The sequence below is a fragment of the Salvelinus namaycush genome, chromosome 4 (genome assembly GCF_016432855.1).
Source record: "Salvelinus namaycush isolate Seneca chromosome 4, SaNama_1.0, whole genome shotgun sequence".
Classification (NCBI taxonomy): domain Eukaryota; kingdom Metazoa; phylum Chordata; class Actinopteri; order Salmoniformes; family Salmonidae; genus Salvelinus; species Salvelinus namaycush.
In genome coordinates, this window is record NC_052310.1 from 16779572 (window position 1) to 16805635 (window position 26064).

Genomic DNA, 26064 nt, shown 5'->3' on the forward strand with positions numbered 1-26064 from the left:
TTATTAGCTTTTAAACAAGTCTTATTTTTCTTCCATGTATGATAAAATTCTAATATAACCAACAGTCTTCTGTGCAAAAGCAAATCAAGACTTCTAATGTTACAAAGCAAAGCCATAAATGGCCAAGCGGCAGTGAAGTATATAAAAGCATTGATTCATTAAAAAGGGACTTCAGGTGTAATATCCTTGATAACAGGAGACATTGACCATGTAAGAGAACAGGATGCTCCAACCTAAAAGTCCTCATCAGAGTCCGAGTCAAAGTTGTAAGCGACAGGTTTCTTGGCACGGACTGCTTTGCTCCTGGGAGCCACAACCTCCTCATCTGATATATGGAAGCTCTCATCATTCCATACTTTTGTTTTCTACGAGGAGATGCAGGAAGAAGAAAACATCATTCAAATTGAAGGTAATTTTATTTCAGAGTGAGGGATCTGACAAGGTGGGAGGGTGCAAACCTGAACTCATGGTTAACAAGCTTAAGTTGATATTTTCCAGCACCTTGTCAATTGTAAAAGCTCAGGATATCATTGCATTATCAACAACTTGGCTCACGTCAATGCTAGAACCGCCACTGCTTGGACTCACCTTGCTGGCGACGGTAGTCTTCTTGCCCTTGATGCGGGACATGAGGTCATCAGAGCTTCTGTCCGAGTCGTCACTGTCCAGGGCCTTGCGCTTGGCCGGAGCGGCCTTAGATGGGGCAGGGGCATTGGACGAGCCCTCCGAGCTGCTGGAGTCAAACGACGGGATCTTCTTGGCGGCGGTTTTGGAGACTGACTTGGGCTTGGACAGAGCATCCATGATGGACGGCTGCTTCGCATCTGGAGGGGATGATGGGGTTAGGAGTCTGTTCAGAATAATCCCTCAATATAACATCATCCAGGATATACAACATGTAAATATACAGGTAACTGCCAAAATAAAAGGAAACACGTGAGTAAATGAGGGATACAAACTATATTGAAAGCAGGTGCTTCCACACAGGTGTGGTTCCTGAGTTAATTAACATTCCATCATTCAATGTTCCCTCTTAATTATTTTGGGGCACTGAGCAAATTTTAGGTCCTGCGAGCAGAAACTTGAATGTTGTGAGAATTTTGTGCAACTTCTGGCGCACATTTACAGTGAACATTGAAGCTGTACCCTTACAATTTAAAACAGTGGCCAATAGGCTATTTGAGCATAATGTAGCTCAAATCCAATAACATTTCACATGGAAATGGCTTTAGATTACTATGATATAGCCTATATGTTGAGTTCAATGCAGGCCTACATTGCATGAGACTTAAAAACATTTTTACATTATGAAGGGCTTGACATTAATGACTTTTTACTTGGTTTACATTATGAAGGGCTTGACATTAATGACTTTTTACTTGGTCTGTAGCACCATAGGCCAAATAGGTGACTAAATTGCATCGTATGACACAAACCACTATACAAAATACAATTCATTGTTATTACCATACAGAGAATTAGACAATGTAGGCTACCCCTCTGTCTATTGGCTTATCTGCATATTCAAGCCTGTCTCAAAATACTAAACTGCCCCTTTAAGACATAAGCTTTTTACCTGACTGGCTTTTCAAAGACAACTTGAAATGTTGCCTACACGTTTTGTGCTCTTGTGGGAAGCAGTAACTCCCCATTGCTGACCTATATACACTTATCTATAACTGGGCTAATAATTCAAACTATCAAAGAACATTAAGAAATGTGCACACGTGTAGCTCCGATCCAAAAAGCACATTCACTGACAAGCTGATTGAATGACCGCTCATGGGCTACCCCTGCCAATAGAATTATACTCTGTCGAGCTCTGGCTCAGCATACAACAAAATCAGACTCAATCCTGCAAAGTTCCATTTGTTGTATTGAAAAGGGGCTGATATAATTAAGCAATAAGGCCCGAGGGGGTGTGGCATATGGTCAACATAATACAGCTAAGGGCTGTTCTTGCGCGCAACACGGAGTGCCTGGATACAGCCCTTAGCTGTGGTATATTGGCCATATACCACAAACTCCGAGGTGCCTTATTGCTATTATCAACAGGTTACCAATGTAATTAGAGCAGCATTTTTTTTTTTGTCATATACAGTCTGATATACCACAGCTTTCAGCCAATCAGCATTCAGGGTTCCATCCACCCAGTTTATAATGTTGATTTAATCACACAAAAAAACCATACTGCAAAGTAACGGGGCGAACTTAGTGAAGTTCAATTTCTTGCGTCTGCACAGCCTGGCATTTCTGCGTGGCAGTCCTGGAGGTGGTGCACGGCCGCACGCAGCTTAGAGGGAACATTGCATACGTTCATGTATAAAAATGCCCACTATTTTGTCTACCATGGCTAGAAGAGCGCTGACTTTGAAAGAGGGGTTTCAAAGAAACATATTGGGGTTTAAAGCAATGACTCTCACAGTAGGGCCCAGACCAGATCTCAAAATACATATCTTTAAATGCATATTACTAACAGCTTGTATACTGCACAATTTTATTGCCGATGCTGAGAAGCAGGCTTTTAAAATGTTCCTTCTCAGGGCCCGAGACTTGGTTCGTCCAGCCACGCGCTGCCAAAGTCATAGTAAAACTCCTTGTATGCTTTTCAAAAATGTTTCATCCCACTCAAGTTGTGTTATGATTATGGGGGGTGTCCCTAATAAGATTTGCTATCACAAAATGGGTCACCGGCCCTAAAAGTTTGAGAATCTCTGGTTTAAAGGGTGTGTCTGTGACAAGATCTCAACCCAATTGATCAATTATGGGAGTTTCTGGAGTAGCCGCCTGAGAGAGCAGTTTCCACCACATTATGAAATTTGCCGTGGAAGAATAGTGTCGCATCCAGCCAAGGTGCATTGATGCTGTTCTGGCGGTCTTGGTGGCCCAACGCCCTATTAAGACAGTTGGTGTTTCCTTTATTTTGACAGTAACCTGTACATGTTTTATTACTCATTGAAGCAGAAAGCTAATGTCACAACTACTGCAGTATTATCAGTACAGGGATAGAGGTGTTCTATAGTACCTGCAGGCTTCTTCTTGGCGATTGCCATTTTCTTGGGAGCTGCTGTTTTCTTGGGGGCTGCCTTGGGTTTGGCTGGAGGCATAGAGGCCATCGCATCATCGCCATCAGACTGAGCTGCAGAACACAGAAACAAGTTTGTATTACATTTTTCAACTGTGCTAGTCCAATAATCACCTCAGTTGTCTGCCACAGTGTGCCATTGGGGTGGGAAGGTCTGGAATATACTTACAGCTGGATTTGCTTTTAGCTTCACTTACAGTCGCTGAATTGCTTTTCACCATCTTTCTATATGAAGAGATAGTTTGACTGGTGTCAGGATTCACAATTAAATAAAATGTGCAGAGTTTAGACTATTGCTTACATAGGCTTAACTCACTGCATTACCCCCAACAATTATCACCAGTGTCACCAGGCCTACAAAATTCCTGTTAAACTAAACTGTTCATCATAGACTCACTTGGGCTCAGGAGCCTTAGGTGGTGGAGAGTCTGCCTCGCTATCGATCGCAGAGTTGGCCTCGGGGACAAAGCAGCCGTCATCAACGGACGCTGCCTTCTTGGGGGAGCTCAGCCCACAGTCGAACTCATCCTCACTGCTGCTGTACAGATTGTACTTCACAGCAGCTTTGGGAAAAGACAACACTTGTTGCATTATCACTGCATGAACACTAATCACAAACCCATGACAAAGGCAGCTTGTTGTTGAAAAGTTGGTTAATACATGTTTTTGATCAGAGCCACAAAGTGAGGCTAGCTGGCTACCTTATCTTTTCGTACTAATCAGGCCACCCAGCAACTTAGCAGCGATGAGACAAGACTAACTACCACGAAATTGGGGAGAAAAAAAAAAAAAAACTTAAAGTTAGTGCAACACATACTGTTAAAGGTAGGCATCCCTTTCTACTCCTGTAGAAAATAGCAACTGTTAGACAACATGTTACTGTTAGGTTGTGACAAAATAACAGCTTCCTCTATGGAAGTACGAGACATGGGAATGTCCTCAACATACAGTAAGTAATCAAGCTAAGGTCTGAGACGAGCCTAATCAGAAGTGAGTAGTACAGCTAATTACTCAGAGGAAGTGATGCGATAGCGCCATGTTCAGGAGTCTTCAAAGACCCCCAAATCATGAAACAGAACAAGCAGCCAGACATAACACTTTGGAGGCACCGGGACTGTCTATACTTTATTATTGCCTGGTGGGCTTGATGAATTACACGCGAGCATGGGATGCCAATGAGCATATAAGTGAGTGCTGGGTAACGCAATTGCCGATTTACAACTCAGTTTGGGTGGTTTAGACTAGGGATGCGACAAATGGAAAACAAATCGTAATGTTTAAAACTGACATACGAATAAGAAAAGAAATCCACAGAATTATGCTCAGGGTGGTCTGTCTAGCTTTCGTTGTACTAAAATGTCTTGGTAAGTTACGATATTTAACAAACTTTGAAGTACTTTTTTTTTTTTTTTTTTAAAGGAAAGTGTTGTGTGCAAGCAGGCTAGTATTGACAATTCTGGTCACCTACCGATGGTGGTTAATTCCGCTTCAGAAGGGGCATTGCTTTACAGACAAGTATAATGCAATTTTCCAGAGAAAGTTGTCGGCGTTTAAAACGCTATATAGTGTAGCCTACCCTAACAGACAAACATGCCGTAGCGCTTTCAAGGGGCCACATACCATTATATGTGAAAAGGGTAATTTATACATTCTACACCAGGTAAACTACGGTAATTTCATGAGACAAAACCACCCCCCACCCATTCAGCAACGAAGAGTAGCCCATGCTCGCAAGACTGGCCCGAAGATAGCCTACTGTATGCCGGCGACATCAGTCCCATAGCCTAAACTAGTCTACTCTACATGCAATAGACCAAACACACTAGTGTCATTAATGAAGAGAAAGAGCAGGCAGGCCAGTGTGAGGGAGAGGGGCAGGCAGAACCGTGCGCATATGTCTTGCTAATCTGCATCTCGCAATGTCTTGTATGCCTCACAAATTCACCAAGTAGCAATTTTTGCCTCTTCCCCTCTGGGTAGTGTCTCACCTTTGGCTTTGCGTTCAGCTTTCTCCTTGGGTACCACTGGGCCAACATCCAGTGAAATCGCCAACTCACTGTCTGAGCCAGAATCGTCAGACCACGGGTTCTTCTTGGCCGCCATGGGCTTGAACGACAGGGTGGTCTGTTTACCCAATGCCTTTGATACTGCAGGGGAATAGGTCCGTTGGTTAGTCAGTGAATCACAGATTGGTAACATACATAGCGGTCATTCTTGAATTGTGGTGGCATTTGTTTAAAAAAAAAAAGTATTTGAGTACATCTTCCCATTCTAAAACCATCTAATATGGCAGCATATATATATTTACCATTATGATAACATTGTGCCACCAGTAGGATTAGTAACAACAATGGTAACATCAATGACAAATTGAGGATTTTCTTAAGAGGCGACAGAAGCGCAAATTTAAGGTCATAAACCATTAAAAATAAGAATACACTAAAGTGCTATGACTAATCTCCCAACGTTGTTTCCTCTTCATTTAAATTAACAATGACACCATTTAGACACCAAATTATCAATGGAATCCTCAAATTTCTGACATACTAAAATGGTACGATAAATAATTGTATTTTATTTGGTGACCCTCCCCTGATAAGTTTGCCAATGGAAGGAATGCTCAAAATCCGTGTGTGTGTGTGTGTGTGTATGTATATTTGTAATGGTCAATTTTCAAAGCAGTAACATCAATGACAAAACTTATGGATACTATTTTTACAAAAAAAGTTTTGTATTTTAATATCCTTTGTTTTTATTGATATTATGGCAGGTGTGTCAAACTCATTTTCCCCTAGTGGCCGCATTGTCTTTACAGAGGTCTGGAGGACCGAACCTAAAATGTATTATATTTCCTCTACGTCAATATTAGGAAAAGTAGTCCTCTATACTAGAGGTCGACCGATTATGATTTTAACACCGATACCGATTATTGGAGGACCAAAGAAAGCCGATACCGATTAAAATCAGCCAATTTTTTGTTGTTATAATAATGACAATTACAACAATACTGAATGAACGCTTATTTTAACTTAATACATCAATAAAATCAATTTAGCCTCAATTAAATAATGAAACATGTTCAATTTGGTTTAAATAATGCAAAAACAAAGTGTTGGAGAAGAAAGTAAAAGTGCAATATGTGCCATGTAAAAAAGCTAAGTTCCTTGCTCAGAACATATGAAAGCTGGTGGTTCCTTTTAACATGAGTCTTTAATATTCCCAGGTAAGAAGTTTTAGGTTGTAGTTATTATAGGACTATTTCTCTATACCATTTGTAATTCATATACCTTTGACTATTGGATGTTCTTAAAGGCACTTTAGTATTGCCAGTGTAACAGTATAGCTTCCGTCCCTCTCCTCGCCCCTACTTGCGCTCGAACCAGGAACACATTCGACAACTGCCACCCTCGAAGCATCGTTACCCATCGCTCCACAAAAGCCGCGGCCCTTGCAGAGCAAGGGGAACAACTATTCCAAGTCTCAGAGCGAGTGACGTCACCGATTGAAACGCTATTAGCGCGCACACCGCTAACAAGCTAGCCATTTCACATTGGTTACAACAGCTTAATCTCGGGAATTGATAGGCTTGAAGTCATAAACAGCTCAACGCTTGAAGCATTGCGAAGAGCTGCTGGCAAACACACGAAAGTGCTGTTTGAATGAATGCGTCCGCCAACCGTTCCGTATTTTATCTAACGGGTGGCATCCTTAAGTCTAAATATTCCTGTTAGATTGCACTATCCTTCAATGTTATGTCATAATTACGAACAATTCTGGTAAATAAGTTCGCAACGAGCCAGGCGGCCCAAACTGTTGCATATACCCTGACTCTACGTGCAATGAACGCAAAAGTAGTGACACAATTTCACCTGGTTAATATCACCTGCTAACCTGGATTTCTTTTAGCTAAATATGCAGGTTTAAAAATATATACTTCTGTGTATTGATTTTAAGAAAGGCATTGATGTTTATGGTTAGGTACAGTCGTGCAACGATTGTGCTTTTTTCGCAAATGCGCTTTTGTTAAATCATGCCGTTTGGCGAAGTTGGCCGTCTTTGTTAGGAATAAATAGTCTTCACACCGTTTCTAAACGAGCTAGGCGGCCCAAACGGCTGCATATACCCTGACTCTGTTGCAAGAGAAGTGACACAATTTCCCTAGTTAAAAGACATTCATGTTAGCAGGCAATATTAACTAAATATGCAGTTTTAAAATGATATACTTGTGTATTGAATCCCCGAGCTGACAAGGTAAAAATCTGTCGTTCTGCCCCTGAACAAGGCAGTTAACCCACCGTTCCTAGGCCATCATTGAAAATAAGAATGTGTTCTTAACTGACTTGCCTAGTTAAATAAAAGGTGAAAAAACAAAATAGATACAATAAATAAATAAAATAATAAAAATCGGCCAAAGCGGTGTCCAAAAATACAGATCCCCGATTGTTATGAAATCGGCCCCAATTAAAATCGGTCGACGTCTACTCTATACATCACTTGTTGAATTTGATGCACCCTGTCTAGCTTTCATTTCCATGACTGTTAGCAAGCTGGACAGAGTGAAGAGACTAAATGTAGGTTCATTGAGACCGTTTTACTCAAACCACCCGTGGGCCGGATTGAAAATGTATGTTCAACACCCCTGATCTATATAATAAATTAAAATAATTGTGTTAACGTTCTAGCATACAAAATAAATCCCCAAAACATGTCACTACACCTCTACTGGAAGCGGCCAATGGGGGATGATTCTGGTCAAATCATTATCCTCACCTTTGTCCTTGGCTGGTGCTTTGCGTGTCTTGGTCAGTCGCGCTGCCAGGCCAATCTCCTCAGCAGCAGCCGGCTCTCCGTTCTCTTCTCCATCCTCAAACTCCATCTTCATCACCAATTCCTCACCCTAAAAACAGACAAATATTAAAATTGAATAATTATATATATATATATATACACTGCTCAAAAAAATAAAGGGAACACTTAAACACAATGTAACTCCAAGTCAATCACACTTCTGTGAAATCAAACTGTCCACTTAGGAAGCAACACTGATTGACAATAAATTTCACATGCTGTTGTGCAAATGGAATAGACAAAAGGTGGAAATTATAGACAATTAGCAAGACACCCCCAATAAAGGAGTGGTTCTGCAGGTGGTGACCACAGACCACTTCTCAGTTCCTATGCTTCCTGGCTGATGTTTTGGTCACTTTTGAATGCTGGCGGTGCTTTCACTCTAGTGGTAGCATGAGACGGAGTCTACAACCCACACAAGTGGCTCAGGTAGTGCAGCTCATCCAGGATGGCACATCAATGCGAGCTGTGGCAAGAAGGTTTGCTGTGTGTCAGCGTAGTGTCCAGAGCATGGAGACGCTACCAGGAGACAGGCCAGTACATCAGGAGACGTGGAGGAGGCCGTAGGAGGGCAACAACCCAGCAGCAGGACCGCTACCTCCGCCTTTGTGCAAGGAGGAGCACTGCCAGAGCCCTGCAAAATGACCTCCAGCAGGCCACAAATGTGCATGTGTCTGCTCAAACGGTCAGAAACAGACTCCATGAGGGTGGTATGAGGGCCCGACGTCCACAGGTGGGGGTTGTGCTTACAGCCCAACACCGTGCAGGACGTTTGGCATTTGCCAGAGAACACCAAGATTGGCAAATTCGCCACTGGCGCCCTGTGCTCTTCACAGATGAAAGCAGGTTCACACTGAGCACGTGACAGAGTCTGGAGACGCCGTGGAGAACGTTTTGCTGCCTGCAACATCCTCCAGCATGACCGGTTTGGCGGTGGGTCAGTCATGGTGTGGGGTGGCATTTCTTTGGGGGGGCCGCACAGCCCTCCATGTGCTCGCCAGAGGTAGCCTGACTGCCATTAGGTACCGAGATGAGATCCTCAGACCCCTTGTGAGACCATATGCTGGTGCGGTTGGCCCTGGGTTCCTCCTAATGCAAGACAATGCTAGACCTCATGTGGCTGGAGTGTGTCAGCAGTTCCTGCAAGAGGAAGGCATTGATGCTATGGACTGGCCCGCCCGTTCCCCAGACCTGAATCCAATTGAGCACATCTGGGACATCATGTCTCGCTCCATCCAACAACGCCACGTTGCACCACAGACTGTCCAGGAGTTGGCGGATGCTTAAGTCAAGGTCTGGGAGGAGATCCCTCAGGAGACCATCCGCCACCTCATCAGGAGCATGCCCAGGCGTTGTAGGGAGGTCATACAGGCACGTGGAGGCCACACACACACTACTGAGCCTCATTTTGACTTGTTTTAAGGACATTACATCAAAGTTGGATCAGCCTGTACTGTGGTTTTCCACTTTAATTTTGAGTGTGACTCCAAATCCAGACCTCCATGGGTTGATAAATTTGATTTCCATTGATAATTTGTGTGATTTTGTTGTCAGCACATTCAACTATGTAAAGAAAAAAGTATTTAATAAGAATATTTCATTCATTCAGATCTAGGATGTGTTATTTTAGTGTTCGCTTTATTTTTTTGAGCAGTGTATATAAAAGTAATAGTCAATTACCATCTCCAACAAGTTCCTTTACCAGTGAACTACATAAAATCTAAAAATGATTATTGTAGTCTAGTTAGTGTTTAACACAAAAAGGTTCCAGAAGAGGCACTGACCTTTTTGCCTTTCTTGACAACGGCCTTCTTGGTGGCCTCAGCCTTCATGGTGCTGGTAATGCGTGGGATGACGCGGCGCCCCTGGGGCGTGGGCATGGTCTCCTGCTTCACCTTCCCCACCTTGCCCTTGCCAGCCTTGCCCTTCACCACAGGCATGGTGGCGTTTTGCCGTTCCTTCTCCTCCACACGCTGTGGAAGAAAACTCAGAGTCAAATATATTACGTGACAGTGATGATTACTTGACCCAGGTGTTATGAAATAACAGAACGTTACAGAATTACACTTGTTCTTATGGAATGAATGACTATTCATGGGTTGCACGTTTCGTCACTATATTGTTTTGAATGTTCCTTTTAGTGCCGATTTAGGACTGAGCATTCTACTCAATGAGCGCTGATTATTAGTCTGAAGTGTATTACTGTGGCTTGGAAACACGATGACAATTAGTAGGAAAAACTTTTGCTATCATTGTGATTTCACCAGATTGACTTTAGATGGAATATAACTTTAGCTAGCTAGCTAAGATTCAGGGGACAGCACTGTCTTCGCTAGCTAACATTGACCTCTATAAAGTAAATTTGACGACATAATGACGAAAAATTTGTTTCCTACTAATTATTTGCCAACTTTAGCACAGTCATCATATTTCCAAGCCATCTGTAATTTGCACCAATATGGCTCCGGAGGTCTATAGAACATGCATAACAATGGCCACGATGAGACCAACTGACGGAGGAGCAACCAATGAATAGTGTCGTTAGGGAATAACAAAATGTTATAGAATGAGGTGCTGTTATAACAGAATGTTACAGGAAAGACAATGCTACAGAACGACAAGTGTTGTTACAGAATGACATATGCGATTGGTCATGTCGTATTACCTCCAGCTCCTCAGTGAAGGCAGCGAGGTCCTCCTTCCAGAGATCAGCTGGGCTCTTCTTCTTCACGGTGTTCAGTTCGGTAATCTGCACGAGAGGATCGAAGTTACGGCGATTTAGTGCATCTGAGTGATGTTCTATCGATTCCCTGGGTAATGTCATGGTTCAGTTATTGGCGTTAAAGCAGGCAGAAATTCGGTCGCTATGTCGTAGCACTGTGATAACTGCCAGTGTAGTGAGCGACTTTAACAGGAACATGACTTTTAGACTGCGAAAACATCTATAATACATGTCAGATTTCATAACTCTGGAGGATGTCTCATCTCCAATGAGCCATCAGGAATGTCGCAAAAAAATTATCAACTCGAGAAATGTGCCATTTAAAGGAGGGCTTTAATCCAGGGTGCATTGCATGGTACCGTTGCCAGAGATATAGAAAGGAGACAGGAATCCAATGAATGAAGGAACGTATAACGTCATGCTGCGTCACGTGGCTGCTAAACTTGTCGCTATGCGACCCCCCTCAAAGCCAATGTATATGTTGAGAAACGTGCCTATTTTCCTAGAGTACGTAATGTCACGATTCCAAAGCTATACGATACTACAGATAGAAAGTTAATTATCTCACATCTCTGAAAATATTTGCAATGCAATTCTTGTTGATGAAATCCATGCCAATATTGTTTTGAGCAAGCACACAATAGACTCCTTCACTCTGGAGACAACTCATTGTCCCAGAATGCACTGCATGGCCCATTGACGTAGCGTGGGCAACGTTTCCCCATCTCCTCAAAAGTATTCTGCCGTTGCGACTGTCGAACTCCACTCTGAGGAACATCGATCTGCAGGTTGAACATGGTGAGATTCTAGACTCTTAAATTGATAGCTGTAAAATTGCCTAAACTGCACTAACTAGCTACTTTATTTAGATGCCAATATTGTCTTTGGTATTACTGTGTGTAGCCAGGTTTGCTTGCTACCTAGCCAGCCCATAAAGAGCATTTCATTGTGGATTTTGTAGTCGACTTGAGCTACAACAGACCCACAATGCTACAAACCTTATTATAAAACCAAAATGAAACATTTGTTCACAAATGACCTTGGTATCCCTCTGTTTGCACAGCTCCTCTTTCTTCTCCTTGGTGAGGTACCACATCGGCATGTTTAACAGGTAGTTGTAGTCTGGCCCAGTGACATCTTCCTCTTTGTCCTCATCATCATCCGTTTCCTCCACAGTCTTCAATAGGAGAGACAAATAAAGTAAACTTACTTTCCTGGCTTAAAGCTACCATGTACGCTCATGATATTATAACTGTGGGTTGGATGTTGGATTATATGATTTAAAAAAAACAAGACCAACAAATTAGGAGTATGGTCAGATATCGGGGAAGGAAATTAACTACCTTGTCCTTCTCCTGAGCATCTTTCCAGGCCTTGACGGGGTCAGAGTCGTAGCCCATTTCCGTCAGCATGAGGATCAGCTGTTTCTTTGGCTTGTTCTCTGGAGAAAGGGCGAGACAGACATACAATGGCTACCTTTAAAAAAAAAGCAAGAAACAAAATGTCACCTAAGACACAGTGGCATGGGCTTTTCATGAAATTCACAGCAATAGTACAACAGCTAACATTACATTGCCTATGCCAATCCGAGGCTGAATGAAAACACAGGAGCATTGTGTGTGTGGACTTGAACACAGAATCAACTGTTGGATGTTTGCAGATCTGGGGGGGGGGGGGGGGGGGGGGTGGTCACAGCAGGGTCCCAATATAGCTCCCAACCTACAGATAAGCAAACATTTTTGTTATAGGGGAAGGAGACATCGCTGGTACCTACCGATGATCAGGGTTCCCTCAATCTTCTCCAAGATGAACCGGGCCTGGTTGGTGAGCTTGGCACTCTCTGCCCCCAGCATGCCGGCCAGCCAGTCCTTTCTCAGAACGTAGTACTTCATCCTTAACTCAAAGAAATCCTTCAGCACATCTTGCACCAACTCATACTTCTTCAGGCTGCCCACATGGTCAAACAGCACCTGAGGGGCAAGGAGAGAGGTTATTCTGATAGATATAAAACATTAAATTGAATGTTCTGCTTGTCTACTGTCTTGTTGCAGTATTATATTTCTAGGGAATGAGTAGTACCCTTCAGAGTATCAATTTAAGACAAATGAAAACAATCATTACAAAATGGAGCCAGAAGTCAATAATTCATTATATGGTGGGACTAAACATTATTCAAAGGAGTAGTAGCACGTTTGTGTTAGGGTGATCATTACCATTGAGTTGCAAGTGAGGGGCTGCTGCAGCTTGAAGACCTTGTGCAGGCCAGCCGCCTCGGCCTCCCTCAGCCTCTCCTCGGTCATTTTGACCACGAAGCGCACCGTGGTGTCCGTGTGGTACTCCTTGTAGTCGGTGATGAGGGCCTGGACCTTCTCTGTGCCATTCAGCATGGGCTCCAGCACGTTCTCCTTGTAGGTCTGAGGGAGAGGGGAAGACATGGAGAATTTACCTGGGTTGTGTTCAGTAGGTGGACATGTTTTTGAAACAGAGGTATTACCTGAACTTGTCAAATAAGAACAAGATTTACGTTTTCCGTTGTACGCAAAAGGCAAACAGATAACTAGATTCTAACCATTGTTCTTATGGATCCAAGGCACTACTATGCTACTGTATATTCATATAGAAGGTCCGTGTCAAGTCACTGTCTTCTATCAAGTAAAGATAAACCACCCAACTGATCTACCCAAGACCAGGGTATAACTATGTACCAACCTGTGTCCATGTCTTGACGGGCAGCTCAGTGATCTCGATGGTGGTGCTGTCGATGATGGCCACCTCTCCACTGTTCATGTACTGATTGGTCATCAGCTGGTCAATGGTGCCTTTGAAGCCCTTGTAGCCAGGGAGCTGAACAGAAGTCATTTTGTTTACATTTGAATCCTTGAGAAGGAACGGTTTGATTGAGAACTTGGTTGTAACAAAACGTCAATAAACTATAACTGGATCTGAAACTATGGGCCAATCCCAAACCTGCAAAGGAACTGTCACTAAATCATATTTTTTCTAGATTTCACATCTGAAAGAAGAAATACTGAGTATGGGATTCTTGATTAGGTCTTGATCGACTTGCCCTGTACACATTCTGAATGCACATAGGGCATTCGATCTTAAAACCCATCCCAACTCCTAGCTCCCATCTATATAGGCCTTTAACGAATCTCCCCTCACCAAAGGCAGCGGCTCCTCCCCGTTCAGCATGCGGTGGATGTTATTGACGACCTCGCGGACGTCGAAGTTGGGGATGCGGCTGGCCCAGCCCGTGCCGATGCCGTCGGCGCCGTTCACTAGCACGGTGGGGATAATGGGGATGTACCACTCGGGCTCCACGCGTTGGTTGTCGTCATAGTTGTACTTCAGCAGGTTGTCATCCACCGCGGGGAAGAGTAGACGGGCCAGGGGGCTTTAGGGGGAGAGAGAGTAGTCTTACGTCACTGACAAACACGGCAGCCTGGCGAAGACGGTGGTCGAAACTGTGCTAATGTAAATCTCTGGAATTGAAGTGACCTACTAAGCCCACCATCCTTGCATTGCCAAGACCGCAGCAGCAGCTTAGGCAAGTCACGTCGTATGGAGGCGGATCTAAAAGCTTCATGTCTATGTAGTTGTCGCCAAGAAACTTCACGGAACAAAGTACGCTGCATCATAACAGGGAGTGTTGTTAACAAGCATGTTGTGGCGCTGACCTGAGCATGGTGAAGATGTAACGGGGGCTGGCAGAGTCCTTGCCACCGTGCAGCCGCGTGCCAAACTGACCCTGAGGCTGCAGCAGGTTCAAGTTGTTGCTGCCCACAAAGTTCTGGGCCAAGCCAACTATGGTCATCATGAGAGAGATCTGACAGAGAGGGATACAGAGGATGACAGTCCATTCTGAAATGGGTTGAAGACAAACTCTAGTCTACATGTTGTAATAGTCTTTTACCATGGTATGTCAGAAAAATTGTCACTTATTAATACCCTTATGAGTACTACAATACCGATCCAACAATAAACAAAATAGAATAGCACAAATTGAGTCGAGGGATATTGAAAGTTGTCACTACATTTCCCCACAGTTCCCTGGGTCTCACCTCTCCATGGTGATAGGCTGACATCTCTGCCACGGAACCAGCCAGCTGAGCCACCTTCACCTCCCGCTTGTCATTCCTCTTGAAGCAGCAGAACAGCACCTTCCTCTGGCCCGGCTTCAGACCTGGGAGACACAACAGTATATCCGTTTTGATTGTTTGTATTTACCTCTCCTAGCTGTCATGACTATCCTTGGTGACAGATAGCCAGCCAGCCCCTCCCTCCCACCAGAGAGGAAGGGGGGGGAGTTGGGCTGGTTTTATGACTTAACGCCAGTTATAAACTCTCGCCTTGTTGAGAGAAACTCTTGCAAAAACTACATTAAAAAAAACAGACTAGGACAATATATTTCAACATCCGATGAGGGATGGAATATGGAAAATATGTCTATTTTGTGACGTCATTAAAATGATCAGAAATACTGTAACTTAGCTGTAAAGTTTCCACCCTATAGGACATTCATACAATATGAAAAACTATGAAACTGTTTGAAAAGATAGAAATGTGAGTTCAGTCTAATGAGATAATGGTTATTCAGGTCTGTTGCACACTAGGCCATGCCCACAATGAGGTCAGAGTTTGTGCTTACTTGATGGAACTGCCCTCCAAGGCCAGAAGGCTTAAAAGGACTTGCTGAGAATTTAAATAGACCAGAGAACACAGTCCACAGGTTGAAGTGGTTAAACTACAAGACCAGAAAATGGTAAGACTCTGAAACTCTCAACGAAAGGTGAAGACTAGACCAAAACATGCACCGTCTGCAGCTCTGCATGTGAAGGAGTCTAGGACAATTGACTAAGACACTTCCCTCAACACCGTATGGTACATCTGATGTATCCTTCCAATGAACATTCAAGACAAAGAAGCCCACAACTAAGGACACTGACCTCTGGTGGAAACCCAGAGACTTGCATCGAACTACTTCGTAGACGGACCGAGTGGTTTCAGAGAACGACATCTAAGTGTAACTACATGTTGCATTTCTAATCCAAATGAGCATTTGTAAGGGTGCTAAATATTCATATTTCCGGTGAGCGTAGTTTCTAAATGCATGTACGATAAGCCCTCTCTCCTGCTCTTTATCTTTCACCACCCCATTTCCGTTGGGTTAGTCCACTAGGGACTTTATCTCATTATGTTAGTAATCAATAACCTATACCGTGTGTGAATGTATGTGTGATTAGTTAGTAAATACGGCAATTTGTGTATCGCTGATTCATCAATTAGGTTAGGGTTCGTACAGATTTACGCAGTCAATGTTGAGAATGAGACTGATGAGGTATTAATTAATAACTGACTTATTGATGTAAGAGATATTAATAATATCTTTAGAGTAAGTTGGGAGCTAGTAACTCGTTAAAGAACTATTCCTGTGGTGTCCAAAATTCCTAATGAGTTAATCGTTACTTTAAATCGAGTAATAATTAAATGTAGTAGGTAATTATTCAATAAATAACAGTAACGATAGTCAAGACATAGTTCAAGTCTACATAGTTAACGTTTCAAGTGGTATAGATTTATATATTTCCTGGATGAACTAAGTAACGGTTTATAGTGATGAACTTTGGCTGGTGCAATGTAAAACCAACAAACAGCTGCGACAGAAAAAAGGGTGGTTCGCACAAAAAACATCAAAATATTTAAAATACATTTTGGCTGCAGGCATCACCCTTTTTCACAGATACTGTTTAAGCTCAACTTGAAATAACCCCCTTTCCACCACTGACCATCGACCAGGCAGGGGAGGGACCTCTCGTTGTCTGAGTTAGAGAACATCACAAGCTCCTTGTTGACAAAATCGTTGTAGGACAGGGACTTGGTGGCTTGACCATACAGGTACTCCTGGGACACAAAGAGACAGAAGGTGGCATGACTAGGCTCATAGAAATATAATTACTAGAATGAGCCACCCATCATGGAGCAGACTTGACTGGGAATATCTGTTCGACCAATTACATTTCTATGGTTGGGCTGTCTAAAGGGTCAAAGGTCACCAGTGATGTACCTCAGGCAGGTTGTGCTCCCTGCGCTGGCGTCTGTTGACCATATAGCTGGTCAGCCACTCTTTACGTTCCTCAATCTTTTTCTTGCTAAAGGCCTAGGGGAGAAAAAAAGAGGGTAAGACTCAATCACAGATGGAGAAACTACTGCTAATAGAATCATAAGCTAGGTTTCAATCCAATCTAATCTGCCTTCTTCATACAGCAAGCCAAGTGACTTAATGCCTGTAGCAGTAAACCATTTTTGTGAATGATGTGGTATACATAAACTGGTCACGGTGTGTACATTTCTCTCTCCTCCTGACTGCATGTGCTGCTGCAGGACCAGTGTTCCCCAAACTCTGTCCTGGGGCCCCCTCCCTGGGTGCACTTTTGGTTTTTGCCCTAGCACTACACACATCGGATTCAAATAACCAACTCCTCAACAAGCTTTGATTATTTGAGTCAGCTGTGTAGTACTTGGGCAAAAAAAAAAGTTTGGGAAACCCTGGCCTAGACAACCGAATACTCATTTGCTACAACAACTTTCTTGTTTCAGCAAGGCACAACAAAGTTATCACATGGTAGAGTCCATGTTACAACAGAAAGGGACTCAACGACACGAATGACCGGCCGTCACGTCTTCAGTCAGCCATTTGTTCCACAAAGAAAGATTATCCATAACCATTGGTTACAGCCCTACCTATTGGTTTCGGCGCATTTGATTTTTTATTTGTCATTTCTGCATGTTCTAGACAGCAGTTCACTGATCAATTGGACAGGGCAGGTTATATGAAGCAATATCCCCCCCCCATAATTGGCAGCCAATCATCAAGTCACCAGCATTCAAATATTACCCTCAATATTTACTGGAAATGTGCATCAAGCTCATCACTTAACCACCATGGAGATCATTTTATTTCATATGCCCATAAACTCTTAATGCTTTTCCATGTTGTAGTACAAGTTAGCATATGATCACGTGACTCGTTTACCTTAATATGGTTCATTTTATGCATTTGCACAGTTTCCGCTGGAATTGTCACATAATTCATTTTACATAGACAAAAATACTCTACCATGTCGACCGAACAAATTGTCTTCCGACATTTATGAAATTGTACCGACAAGTCATGTTTCCGTCACAACCAGGTGAGGTAAACATTCTTTTTTATACGGCATGACTTCTCGCATAAAAACGTGGTCATAGACGGCGAAAGATTCTCCAATCAAAATATAAAGACCTGCTGATTGAGAAAGAACTTGGTTTGGTCATCGGAGTTGATTTCTTTTTATTCAACCTTTATACAGGGATTCAAAAGAGGGTGAATGGCCAACGTACCAGGGTAATTGCCTCGTCGTCGACAGGTCCAGCGTACTTGAAGGGAATGCGATGTCTCTGCATGTCAGAGAAGTACTCCTTCGCTTCCTTTGAAGTGCTGGTACCCAAACCTGGATAGATACAGGTGGTGATGTTAGAAGCACATCTAAATATATGGGGAAGGGGGTTATGGTAAAAAAGAAAATTCCCCTTAAGATTTGGGGCAGGTATGGGAAAAATACGAAGTGGCTGCTTACATGTTCAGCTTCACTACCACAGGGCACAAACCTTTGTAGTATTTTATTTTCCAAGATTTGATGTTGGGCTGCACTTCCTTCCACTCGTTGAACTCTGGGATGCTGTAGAAGGACAGCTCCTGCTTCTTGTTAGAGGCCTGGAAGAATCCAAAAATTGACATTTGACTCTTTGCTATACTTGTTAATATTAACTGATTTAGCTGGTATCTCTACATTTGCAAAAACCTCAAAATGCTTGCTACTGTAAAACTATAATATAAATACAGTATGTGTTTGTTACAGTTATGAAATGTCACCAACAGATGGCACTGGTGTTGCACGTAAAGACTAGTTCAGGATACTGTACAAGCAAGCTTCTACGTTGTCTTAGTTCTGTAGACAGTCGACATGGCTGTATTTAATATAGCTGGATTAAAAACTGATGTTCACCATGGGGAGTTGCCTTGAAGTATCACAGTGCCCAAAATAGCAACCGCCAGTCTCAGCTGGACTGTACCATGTACCTTGATGATGGGGGTGATGAACTCCTCCAGGAAGTTGTGGCGCAGCAGTGAGGGCCAGTTGTGGTGGATGAAGTTGATAAGCAACCCCTTGATGTGGGAGCCGTCCAGGTCCTGTCAAACAACCACACAGGAGAGCATCAATGATCTGATGAATATTCTGTCAGTGAGACAACTGGTCTACTCTGACTAGGGCCATTAAGACTAATTATTATTTCAGTTCTAGAGTAGAGCTGCTTTACTGGCTAGGTCACCATTAGAAAATTATCTCAATCAATAGGACTTCATGACTAAATAAAGGTTACATTTAAAAACAAAACATTCCAATGAGCTACACAAATGAGTTCAGACAAAAAGCTCTAAATTCCATGGAGAAATTGCAAGTAGACAGTGCAGACCTGATCGGTCATGATCATGAGTTTGCCGTAACGCAGGGACTTGAGGGATTCTGGGTCGCTGTAGTTCTTCTTGTACTGCAGCCCCAGGATCTTGATGACGTTGTTGATCTCAGCATTATCCATGATCTGACACAGGGGACAGACAGGGATCAAACCATTAACAACTAGTTCAATAGTGGACAACCACAGCAGATGCCTAACATGCTAGAGGTTGAGACCCTTTGTAAAACATATGGTGAGGATCGATTCAACACAGAACAAAAATTTCCCCCGTAGCGATAAAGTCATTATCAATTGCATTCCCAATTATGCCCAGCAGAGCCTTAGAGATCTCTATATAGCAATCACCAACTTCAATTTTTTTTTTAATGCCTGTTCTGACCTGCTTGTGCGAGGCTTCCCGCACGTTGAGCATTTTTCCCCTGAGAGGGAAGACTCCGTAGCGGTCTCTGCCCACCACGCCCAGACCAGACACGGCCAGCGTCTTGGCCGAGTCTCCCTCCGTCAGGATCAGAGTGCAGCCGTTGGAGTTCTTACCACCTGGTTGTAGAGAAACACAGCAACTTCACCATTTTGATTCGTATGACGTCATTACTAAGGTGTAAAACTTTACTAGATCAACAAGTTGATTATTTGTTTCGGTTTTAAAACAGCTATAGATTATAAGTAACTAGAAGTGAACTAAGGGCTAACCTCTTAAGAGAAATCGTGACAGACTAAAATGCATATCGTTACAAATGTGATTTACCTGCGTCGTTGGCGTCGTCCAGTTTTGGCACTCCCTTGATCTTGTTGTGCTTGACGGCAGAGCACTTCTTGTTGAGCTGCGTCTGGGCCTTGAACTTCACCCAGTTCATGATGCTCTCCACTATCCCACAGGAGTTGGCCTGGTTGACAGAAAATAAGCCACGTACAAAATGATTCAATCCAAACAAGAGTATGATGTTTTGTATGAGCGTCAATGGACTTTCTATGGAGAGAAGGAACAATGAACTTAAGGCTTGGCCTTGTTTACCTGTTTGATAAACTTGTCACTGAGGGGGCAGGTGGAACCGAAGCTCTTCTGCTGCAGGGTCATGTTCTCCTTGGTCTGGGAGTCGAAGGTAGGGTTCTCGATCAGGCAGTTGACAAAAATCCACATGTGGTTCTTCACCTGGGGAGAGGTGGACAAGGTACAATCTCATTAAAATAGTCATGTTATGAAAATGTAATGGACAATACGGTTTTATCTTGTCATCTTTGAACAGCAAATATGGCATCTCAGGGAGACTGGGTCAGTTTGGTGGGGTACCCGGTCCCCCTTTTTTTTGTTGCTTAGTAGGTAGACCCTGGCGGTAGTGGGTTCGATTCCCGGGACCACACATACATAATTAAAAAAATGTATTTAACCTTTACTTAAGTAGGCAAGTCAGTTAAGAACAAATTCTTATTTTACAATGACAGCCTACCCAGTCAAACCCTAACGACGCTGGGCCAATTGTGCGCCGCCCTATGGGACTCCCAATCACGACCGGCTGTGATAGAGCCTGGAATCGAACCAGGGTCTGTAGTGACTCCTCTAGCACTGAGATGAAGTGCCTTAGACCGCTACGCCACTCGAGAGCCCTAAAAATGTATTCACGCACGACTAAGTCACTTTGGATAAAAAGCGTCTGCTAAAAGTCAAATATACCTGGAAAGGCTTGACGGCCACGCCAGCCTTGTTCTTCTTCTTGACAACTTCAATGAGCTTGGATGTCACCTGGTCTGCCACGTAGTCAGCATGTCTCCCACCCTGGGGCCAGAGAACAGGAACAGTCAGAAACCATGTATAGTAGTCCCACATACTATTTTAAGATTATGATGTGTGGAAAAGGAACCAAGATGGTGACATATTGGTAATAAAACCAAGTGGTTGGTAAGCCGTAACCTTAAAATTCAAAAACAATATTATCCAGTTAGAGTACATTCACAGTTGCCTTTAACTTCCATACCGCAACTCAATCCAAAACACAACATTGTACACACGTCACAACAAAACCACATGCCCCTTAGACCACTGTCCTTTTTACCTTGGTGGTGGCGATGCTGTTGACAAAGCTGACTTGCTGGAAGCCCTTCTCGCTCATTGTGAGGCACACCTCCCACCGCTCGCTCACCACCTCATGGACCACAACGAGGGGTATGCCCAGCTCATCCACCTTGTCCTTCAGGTACAGGTCCACGTAGTTACGGAAACTCGTCACCTATAGGGACAGAGAGATGTTGGTAATCAAAACCGACAAACATTGCAGTCCAACAGCATTTCAACCGTCAAAGGAATACATTTGGAGACCTCAGTATGGACAGATTGTCCTTTAATAGATGTTATCCTATTGTTAAAGTCACTATAGCGCAGAGTAATTTATTAGTGTGGCAATCGCTCTTAGTTTACCACTAGGTTAGCCTGCACTTACGGGTAGCCTCTTGCCATTGAGGAACACACGGACTCCCTTGGTGGCACCGGCGATATCGTAAGCCCGTCGGGTCATGATGGCCACCGTGTCCTTGTCCAGGGTCTGCATCTTGAACTTGGACAGGTCCGGCTGGAAGGTAATGCACGTGAACTCGTCGCCGTCAAACGACCTGATCTTGTGCTCCCCAGCCCGCCCCATGTTGTCATACCACGTCTGCAGGGGCACAAAGAGCACAGGTAACAACAAATAGAATTAAGACTTCGGTAATAGGACACATTGTCACAAGCCTGAGCAGACTTGCAAGAAATTGATGTGTATTGTAAGATGCCGTTAGTAGAGTTTGACCAACCTGCTTGAAGGTCTTCTTGGACTCCTTGCAGGCCGTCTCCACGGTGAACTTGTTGCTGAAGATGTTGCAAAGCTTGGCACCATAGCCGTTGCGTCCACCTAAAGATAGAGTAACATAACACGTGAAGATAGATGGCAGGTTTTTAAAATAGGCAAGACTCCTCTATTGGAATGAGAACCAATAGAGTACGCTTTTTCTGGGAGAGTAAAGAACGAGTGACAATAAGTGTCTGATTGCATTAAGTCTTACCGGTGACCTTCTTCTGGTCGTCGTCATAGTTACTAGAGGTGAGGAGCTGTCCGAAGATGAGAGCTGGCACATAGACCTTCTCCACCTTGTGCTCCACCACAGGGATGCCCTTCCCATTGTTCCACACACTGATGGAGTTGTTCTCACTGAAAAACACCAAGCACAAGATCACATCACTTACAATAAAGGCCATACAAAGTTCAACTGTTTAATGAATTTCATGTTTTGAAAATTGAGACGAGCAAGCCAATAAAACATGTGACCCCTTGTAAAAGAAAATACTAAAGCAACCCTAGTACAACACCTTACCAAGAGATTTTAGCCTTTTGTTATAATGGTTTTGGAATGACCAACACAGGGACCTCAGTTTGAGCCCTGGTCAGGGTAACCCCCCATATTAACTACAATGGTGTCGGGAGTTGGATAGCACCATTGAAAGAGTAGAAGAGTTTTAGACACAGTTCATTTTTCAGAGGCATAGTGCTGGCAGTTCTAATAATTTTTGTAACAATTGGGGGGAAAAACTAACAATTGGGGCAGCAGGTAGCCTAGTGGTTAGAGCGTTGGACTAGTAATCGAAAGGTTACAAGATCGAATCCCAGAACTGACAAATCTGTCGTTCTGCCCCTGAACAAGGCAGTTAACGCACTGTTCCTAGGCAGTCATTGAAAATAAGAATTTGTTCTTAACTGACTTGCCTAGTTAAAAATAAAAAGCACTAAAGTAATCAAACATTCTTCCTATAACTAACTACTTCCATTCAGCTTGAATTCTACATTTAACACATCTCACACTACCATACAAATATGAACTGAAGCAAGCACATTCTCTTCAGGAAATGTACCTTTTCTAGTTTAGTTATATTTAACTTACCTTAGAAGTGTTTACTTTGTGTGCTGAGAAGAATCTATTGAGTTGTAATGTACCATAAATGTAATGCTCATATCAACCTGAAGTATCTATCTACAGAACAAGTTTTGCAGCCACATAATCCAAAAGGAAAACTACAGCTAATATTTTTTCCTAAAACTACTGTGTGACAAATTATTTGGATTCACTGCGATTGAACAAAATCCTGATGACTACCTCTCATGCATGCATTTTTAGCAAAAGACAGGATTCCCCATTACAGTGAACAGAATAAACATTTGTGGAAATAATTTTATTTTTAAGTAGACAATCATGGTACCAATAATTGTTTCTACTACACCAGATGCATGTCCTTAAACTGGTAATCAATTTTGTATAGCCCAAAAGTGACGCATACAGCATGGTATAATACACATGAATGATTCCATTTCATAGGACAGCCGTCATCCCTTCCGGATTCATATTAAACAGTGTTATGTTTAATATACGAGAATACTCACGCGTCAATGTTTATTTTAATGCAGGACATGGTTTTATCCCTTTGCTTGTTATCGGCAGCATTCACTGTGGTTAGAAGAGAAATCGGAGAATAGGCACTTCACAATTTTGTAAGGGATTTTCATATGGTGATGGTTTAACTGTACAACACACCATCCGTGAAATGAATACAGTAACATTACTCATTTAATAGGAGTTTACTCACCAAGGATTTCGTCAAAGATCTTGTAGAGACCTGGTACAAAGGTCACATCTCGACAGTTCATTCCAACATCCTCATCAAACACCCACAATTGCTGGAGAGGAAAGTGACAGTATGCGTTGGTGACAATTTTAACAATAAACAGGAAACAGCAACCATTGGTTGTGTTCTAAAGATTAGCATTGTCCGCTTATATTTTACTCTAATTTGACACCCCTGCCACAGTATCAAATGTGTGTATGACTCTAAACAAACAGGTCTCGGTTTTCAGGGAGAATATTGAGGCAGTGTGGTACTTGTTTGATAAGGTAGCATGGCACTAGTTACCTGTGTGACAGGCTCCACAGAGCCAATGTAGGTGTCTGGACGTAGCAGAATGTGCTCCAGCTGAGTCTTTTTCTGGTAGATCCTTTCCACTGACAGGCGGTTAGGGTTCTTCTTGGTCTTCTCCACAGCCTTGTTCTCAAACAAGCTCTGTGTGAAATAAAACAAATAAAAGGGGGGGGGGGGGGGGGGGTTAGGCACAACATAGCTAGGCCAGGGAGTGTTTCCCCTATATGCAAGGCCACCACTGCAAAATAAAACATGTTAAAAAGATTATCCGCCCACCCATCTGCTCTCCTTTAGTTGTTGGCTTAATTTAAGTAACCTTCGACCTTATGTAGAGATGACCACTCATCCAAATGGACGTTAGTATTCGATTACTTGGGCGAGTATTTTTTTGGGGGGGGGTGGGTGCGCTTCCTGTAAAATGATCTGTGACATTGCTACATAGCCTACAAGGATATAAACATGGCGAATGGTCTAAAACAGTTTTATACTGTGTACTGTTTTTATGCGTGCGCCCCATAAAAAGCACCACCTATAGCCTACACATTTCACTTGTTACTGTTCATAATTGACTTGCCTAGTTAAAGAAAATGTAAACAAAGGTTACATTGTTGATAAATAAAAGCAGAGCCACAGTCGGAGGATCCATGTGTAGCAAGTGAAGTGGGAGATTTATAAAAAAAATGCTAAATGGAATTAAGTTGCCTACAATGCTCAACTAACAGGTAGGTAGCCTGTTCCATATGAACGGAGTTGTATAACGTTACATTGCACAGGGAGCGCAGCAAAATATCTACTTTAGCTGGCTACTGAAGCTAGTTAGCTAGCTTCTGTACAACGATTTGATTCAGCCAAGACAGGCACTAGATGGCATGATAGTTAAGTTATGGCTGCACGAAGTTTGTCTAACTAGCGCGAGTCGGTTTGGCTACTATCTCCCTCCATGCCAGACCGTACAGTAACACACTAGCCCTTCTATCGCCCCTCCCCCATCCTTCTGATGAAACAAGCAGAGGGCACAAGCTCTCTGGGGTCGTTCGAGCAAGTCTCACAAGTACACATTTTTTTATTAAAACATTATTCGAAATACTTTAATTTTAAATGACCATCCCTGGTCTTATGTAACCATACCAAACGTAACATATCATATTAATTTGAGTGTCACAGATGTACGTTTACCGTGTTACGTCTAGTCTGAGGCCAGGCTGATTGTTTAGCTGGTTACTATACCTTCGGATGGGCCATATTGTTCTGCATCAGGTCAAAACGTCTAAATATTCAATATATAAAACTAACAAACGTTTGTGTGGTCATCACACAATTGTACTTCTGAAAGGTAACATTCTGGACTGAATGGAGGACTATGGTTGGCGTCATCACTGACTGGGCTATTTTTTAGTATAACTAGCTAACGTCCCTGTCGCTAAACCTCAGCCTCATTGCTCTATCCGTGTGTCTTACTGAGACGACTAGTTAGCTACCTAACTTACATTACTTTAAGGTCAAGCATAGTTACCTAGCTAACTACCACTTACCAACTAGCTAAAATGTAGTAAGTCATCAAAAAAGACATGAAAATTTAAAAATGGAAAGAAAAGTATTTTGCATGAAAGTTTGTAACGTTACATCGTGTTTGTAGCCTATCGTATCGACAATATGAACTTGCTAGCTAACGTTAGCTATCTTACCTTCAATGGTTCAGACATGCTTCTGCTGTATTCTGTTCCGAAAGCTTGATAACTTGAATTTTCTGAGCCTCTGCAAAATTTATCTAGCTAGTTTTTATATCCGTAAACGTTATTCACTTTCTGTCCCTAATATTTGCAACCTCTAACCGGCGCTTGTTTTTCCTTTCCTCATAACGTTTGAAATGTTCAAAATTCGAACGTTCTCGCTCCCGCTAACAAGATGGACCTATCAGACAGGTTAAGATTTTTTCCCTCCAACGTAAGCCAATGA

The 26064-nt window shown here is 42.8% G+C and overlaps 1 protein-coding gene across 1 annotated transcript; it reads right to left on the reverse strand.

Annotated features, from left to right (window-relative positions):
- Nucleotides 1-233: 233 nt before the first annotated feature.
- top2a (DNA topoisomerase II alpha) lies at nt 234-25991 on the reverse strand. The gene is made up of 35 exons (XM_038991296.1): nt 25794-25991; nt 24103-24249; nt 23779-23869; nt 23576-23639; nt 22206-22351; nt 21957-22054; nt 21608-21820; nt 21224-21397; nt 20845-20946; nt 20188-20325; nt 19921-20059; nt 19555-19712; nt 19173-19298; nt 18778-18888; nt 18306-18411; nt 18039-18148; nt 16723-16815; nt 16445-16559; nt 14720-14841; nt 14336-14484; nt 13821-14052; nt 13365-13499; nt 12869-13069; nt 12430-12625; nt 11999-12096; nt 11695-11832; nt 10599-10682; nt 9718-9906; nt 7856-7982; nt 5074-5232; nt 3483-3648; nt 3255-3310; nt 3026-3139; nt 589-824; nt 234-365 (listed from the first exon to the last, which is right to left on the reverse strand). Exons 1-35 carry the CDS (start codon nt 25809-25811, stop codon nt 234-236), a joined length of 4683 nt encoding a protein of 1560 aa, XP_038847224.1. The 5' UTR covers nt 25812-25991.
- Between the last annotated feature and the right edge of the window lie 73 nt (nt 25992-26064).